This window comes from Eucyclogobius newberryi, unplaced genomic scaffold (genome assembly GCF_026437365.1).
Source record: "Eucyclogobius newberryi isolate DKJ021-1_F unplaced genomic scaffold, fEucNew1.0.hap1 SCAF_13, whole genome shotgun sequence".
NCBI lineage: Eukaryota > Metazoa > Chordata > Actinopteri > Gobiiformes > Gobiidae > Eucyclogobius > Eucyclogobius newberryi.
Genome location: NW_027315757.1, coordinates 35,526,457 through 35,532,456, shown reverse-complemented (window position 1 = coordinate 35,532,456; position 6,000 = coordinate 35,526,457). Strand labels below are relative to the sequence as shown.

Below are 6,000 nucleotides of genomic sequence, written 5' to 3'. Positions count from 1 at the left end.
GCTTTCTCCTCTTGGAAGTAAGTAGTGTTGGAACTATGGTAATTGTGGTGCAGTAACATTGTATTTCTTGGTATTTATACATCTTGTACCATTAGCTTTGTGGGTAGTGAATTGTATATTTTGCAAGTACATCTTAGTTTATATTTTTAAATAGGCTTCAAGCAAAATGCTCTGAGTGAAGGTGTTTTTTAAATCAGATAAGATTTGTGTCAATTCTTTAGTGTAGAATACTTGAGAGAATAATCCATTTGCACTCATGATTCTTCAGCACACACCACATAGATGTGCAGGATTTACCTTCTGTTCTCTTTAATGATCCACTGCTCAGGGAGGCGGCAGGGGCGGCAGGAGCGCAATTGATTCCTCTAGGGCAAAATCTGGCACACTTACAAACATGCTGAGCAGAGCTGAGGGGAAAACTGCAGACGCCAGTTACTGTGAGTGAAGCAGCTTTACTTTGACGCAGAAGCCTTTTTGCACTTTGGTTGGAATCAGATTCTTTTCACCTTAAAACTGTTCAAACGTTCTGCTCCTTAAATCATCTTGCTGAAACAACAACACAATATCCTAAAGGTGTTGATACTGTGCGGATGGGGCTGGACCGGCTGCTGTTTGTCTCGTGCGTTCATTACATTTATGACAAAGTAGATTCAGAAATGTGCCTCAGCATCAGAAGTGTTCCACTTCTCTCAGCGACATCAAGCTTCAGCGTGCTGCAGAAACAAGATAAAACCTCATCAGCCATTCAAGCTCAGTATTTGGGAACTTACTATGTTACTATGCCACTGACACTGTTGTATGACAAAACATGGTACATGTCCACAGCATGTTTGTGCATCGCATGCAGTGAAGACTCCAGGCGACCTTCTGACTCTGCCCAGCTCACATCTGTGTCCCCAACAGCAAAAAACACCTGAGTGGAAAAAGAACCTTTTACTTTTATTGGTACAATAAATGTCCAACTCCACTGCCAAAGCAGTTGTATTTGTTTTATAAAAAAAAAGAGTAGCAAATACTGACAGAGCTCCATCTAGTGGCATCTACAGCTCTCACTGGTGTGAACTTCATCAGTCGCTGTAGAGTTCCTCACATGTTGTATTTTGCCGTTTAGTAGATTAACAGTGTATTAATGTTCAAATGTGAGCTTTTAGCAAGCGGTCCACACTGTGTAAGCTCCACTGTAGCCAAATCATGTACTCCTGTGGTCCTGTGTCCTCATCGCAATAAAGAATATGGATATTTCATAAATGTTGCTATTATGTTGTTTAAGATGCAAAGCAACTCTTTTATATTTTGGTTAGAGCTTTTCAAATAGAAATAATTAACAGATAATTTAGAATGTGTTTAGTCAATATAAAGTCTGGCATTTCAGACACGAGACTAAATTGTTTCAGCTCCATCTACAGTATATTGTGGCTCAAAAACCTTTGGTCACATCATCTGTAATGCACTTTCTATAGAACACGGGTTCAGTGTGTTCGGTGGAGCCTCTGAAGGGGCTGAACCTGCAGGTCAAATACCGGTTAGATCAAACTTTTAAATTACCCATTAGTTTTCACATCTGCACCTTCGTTATTCTCTTAATGTAATAGTTTGTTGTGCTTTATGTCTAAGATCAAGGCCCATTTCCCCCGTTACAGTAATTAACTGGCGTCGATAAAAAATGTTCAGAAAGACAGTCCGATATTCCAATCAAGGCTCTTTATTATGAGATGAATACATAAGGTTTATCTACAACTAACAATTCAAAATCTTACAAGACATTATACTTCAAAGTAACAAATCCATACTTTATGTAAAACACCCTTTTCCACAGAACTACTCTATACAATGTATTTAATACCAAGGTAAATATATTCAGGAGAATAATTCTGACGGTTTTCATGGGTTAAGCATCAAACACGTTGAATACAACTATCCGAGCTCCTCACACATCAGTCTGACCACTAGGGGTCAGCACTGAGCCCCTTCTTCACTCTGGTCAGCCGCACCTCGTCCATCAGCTCTTTGAGGTACTGGATCTCTCTGGACATGGACTCTGCCTTCTCCGTCAGCTCCACGTTCTTCCTCTCGAGAATGGCAAACTCGTCTGAGAGTGCGTCGTGCTCCGCCCTCTTCTTCTGCCTGTACCGAGTGGCCGCAGTCTTATTCTGCTCCATCTTCTTGCTTTTCTTATCTCTTGGTGCTTTAAGTTGGACCCTGTCCTCCATGGCGCTCTGGGAGGACTTGACCTTAACACCGCTGGGAGGCGATGGGCACGTCTTGTGTTTGGGATCGGGGTAGGGCCTGCTGCGAGAGGCCCTGGTCGGAGGGCAGGGCTCAGGGGCCTCTGTGGGGGTGGTAGTTACAGTGGCGGTGCTGGTGCCGAGCTGGTCTCTGGGGGCCAGCACAAGGACAATGCGGGTGGGGGACAGGGACACCACAAACCTGGGGATCTGGGGGATGACCGAGGCGACCACTGGCTTCACTTCTGTCACTTCCACCTCGCTCTCCGACACATCGACCTCACTGCCCAGGTCCAGAGTGTAGACGGGGGACGAGGGCGCAGGAGAAACCGGCTCAGATTTGATTTGGAGCTCCTCCTGGGGCTCGGGGACACATGGGGGCGTGGTGGGAACCTCCTGACTGTCGACGGGGGAAGTAGGTTGTGCAGTGGGAACAAAGTAGTCTAGACAAGTGGTGGAATGTAAAGAGGGAGCAATTTCTGGAAGGGAAGAGCACAGGATGTGTACTGGGGATGAGACTGTGGACACAGGGTAGGAGTCGAACTCCATGGAGCAATCAAGGGAGGCGAGCAGGTCCTCTGGAGAGCCCGGAGAGTCTTCAGAAGGACCGCAGGAGCCAATGAGAGAGTCAAAGTCAAACTCCTTCTCAACCATCCAGTCAAGGTCCCCAAACACGTTCTCTGTAAAACAAAGGCAGTGTTAGCCCGGTCAGTCTGTCCAGCTCATGACGTCCAGACTTCATCCTCTTACCTTTGCTGTCATCTGAGACGGCGTGACATCTCAGTTGACCAGGATGGTCCAACCAGGGAATGGAGAGCAGGTCCGACTCAGACCCAGGTTTGTCCCCATGAAGTCTGGCGGTGGGAGGCGAAGGGGGCGGAGAATAGAAGGGCGGGGGAGAGGAGGAGCAGGACAAAGATGAGTTGAGGGCTGACGCAGGTGAGGCGCTTCCCTCAAAAGAATTTTCTCCACGTTGTTCGTCTTGGTCAGGGTGGACAAAGGGGGAGCCCATGGGGTCAGCCATGGGAAAGGAAGGCCCCCAAAGAAGGGCCTCCATGTCTTCCAGGCCAAACTGTGAGCTTGTCATCATCGTGGTCATAGTGGCTGTTGTTGGTCACTAAGAGGCTGTGTGACAGAAGTATGGAAGTGTTGAACTCTTTAGTGCTGGCAGATGCAGCAGTGCTCAGGGTTTCCTTAAAGGACCTGGAAATACAAGACAAACCGGGTGAAAACATGATCACAGCACAAGACTAAGATAAGATGAGGCTTTATTGTCCACACATGGGGAAATGTTGGTGTTCCACTGCAGTAGATCCAGAGGAAAAGGACAGAACGTATAGGAAGTTTAAAAAACACAGAAGAACTCTTTCTGAACAGAACTCCTGTAAAACAGGACCCTCATATTCTGCCCCATCACTGCAACGCACCCGCTCTGGTCACGTGCTCCGGTCACGTGCTCAGACAGTCATGTGACTCTGACGTCACACCGTCTGTAAATAGGTCCCTCCCCCTCCCCCACAGTCACTGCCTTCCTGGTCCAAAGCCGCCATTTTAGCAGCAAAGAGGAAACCACCCTGAACGTGACGCTAGGGTTTATAACGCAGTTATAACGCAGTTATATCGTGCTTAAGTGACGGGAGGGCGAGTTAAACGTTTAGTTTAACAACTATTGAATTAAAAACACGACGGATCTAGTCTCCTTCTTCTATTTAACCAAATACTGAATTCCACATGACGTCACGTCGCCACCAAATTATGGATGTTTTTTTTAATGTAATCGAGCATTAATGCCACATATATATATATATATATATATATATACATACACAAGTGTCCCATGTCATTCTTATGAATAAATAATCTGCCGTGTTCGATGATCCGTTCTGAGGCGCCACGCGGCCCGCGCGGCCTGTGACAGCGCGAGCGCACGTTAACAATAAAGTCAATACTTACGACATGTTGCTGGATTAGAGAGACTTCAGTGCACTTGCGTGTTGCACTGTTGTTGTGGCGGCTGCGGGTCGCTGCACTTTCACACGGCCATGACTCAAAGGACGAGGTTCCTAAAGCTGCAGTTTGTTGTTTCTCTGGAGGGAAAATGGCGCGGAGTGAGACAGCGCCGTCTTTTACAGCTGCCGCGTGTCGCATATCCATCCGCGGAAGGCTCCTCTTACTCCACCCTCTAAAGTAGTCCCACCCATAAAAACATGGCAGTGTTTTTAATGCCACTGTTAAAACAATCACTTCTACACGATCACTTCTACACGATCACTTCACTTCTACACGATCACTTCTACACGATCACTTCTACACGATCACTTCACTTCTACACGATCACTTCTACACGATCACTTCTACACGATCACTTCACTTCTACACGATCACTTCTACACGATCACTTCTACACAATCACTTCTACACGATCACTTCTACACGATCACTTCACTTCTACACGATCACTTCTACACGATCACTTCTACACGATCACTTCACTTCTACACAATCACTTCTACACAATCACTTCTACACGATCACTTCTACACGATCACTTCTACACGATCACTTCTACACGATCACTTCACTTCTACACGATCACTTCACTTCTACACGATCACTTCTACATGATCACTTCTACACGATCACTTCTATACGATCACTTCACTTCTACACGATCACTTCTACACGATCACTTCACTTCTACACGATCACTTCACTTCTACACGCTCACTTCTACACGATCACTTCCACACGATCACTTCTACACGATCACTTCTACACGATCACTTCACTTCTACATGATCACTTCTACACGATCACTTCCACACGATCACTTCTACACGATCACTTCTACACGATCACTTCACTTCTACATGATCACTTCACTTCTACACGATCACTTCCACACGATCACTTCCACACGATCGCTTCTACACAATCACTTCTACACGATCACTTCTACACGATCACTTCACTTCTACACGATCACTTCTACACGATCACTTCACTTCTACACGATCACTTCACTTCTACACGATCACTTCTGCACGATCACTTCTACACGATCACTTCTACACGATCACTTCACTTCTACACGATCACTTCTGCACGATCACTTCTACACGATCACTTATACACGATCACTTCACTTCTACACGATCACTTCTACACGATCACTTCACTTCTACACGATCACTTCACTTCTACACGCTCACTTCTACACGATCACTTCCACACGATCACTTCTACACGATCACTTCTACACGATCACTTCACTTTTACACAATCACTTCACTTCTACACGATCACTTCCACACGATCACTTCCACACGATCACTTCTACACAATCACTTCTACACCATCACTTCTACACGATCACTTATCACTTCTACACAATCACTTCTACACAATCACTTCTACACGATCACTTCTACACGATCACTTACACACGATCACTTCACTTCTACACAATCACTTCTACACGATCACTTCCACACGATCACTTCACTTCTACACAATCACTTCTACACAATCACTTCCACACGATCACTTCTACACGCTCACTTCTACACGATCACTTCTACACGATCACTTCTACACGCTCACTTCTACACGATCACTTCCACACGATCACTTCTACACGCTCACTTCTACACGATCACTTCTACACGATCACTTCTACACGCTCACTTCTACACGATCACTTCTACACGATCACTTCTACACGCTCACTTCTACACGATCACTTCTACACGATCACTTCTACACGATCACTTCT

General features: G+C 45.6%; 1 protein-coding gene across 1 annotated transcript; it reads right to left on the bottom strand.

Moving 5' to 3' along the window:
• Nucleotides 1-1,686: 1,686 nt before the first annotated feature.
• Nucleotides 1,687-3,324, bottom strand: atf4b (activating transcription factor 4b). Its single transcript, XM_072443784.1, has 2 exons — nucleotides 2,976-3,324; nucleotides 1,687-2,905 (listed from the first exon to the last, which is right to left on the bottom strand). Exons 1-2 carry the CDS (start codon nucleotides 3,322-3,324, stop codon nucleotides 1,947-1,949), a joined length of 1,308 nt encoding a protein of 435 aa, XP_072299885.1. The 3' UTR covers nucleotides 1,687-1,946.
• Nucleotides 3,325-6,000: the final 2,676 nt, after the last annotated feature.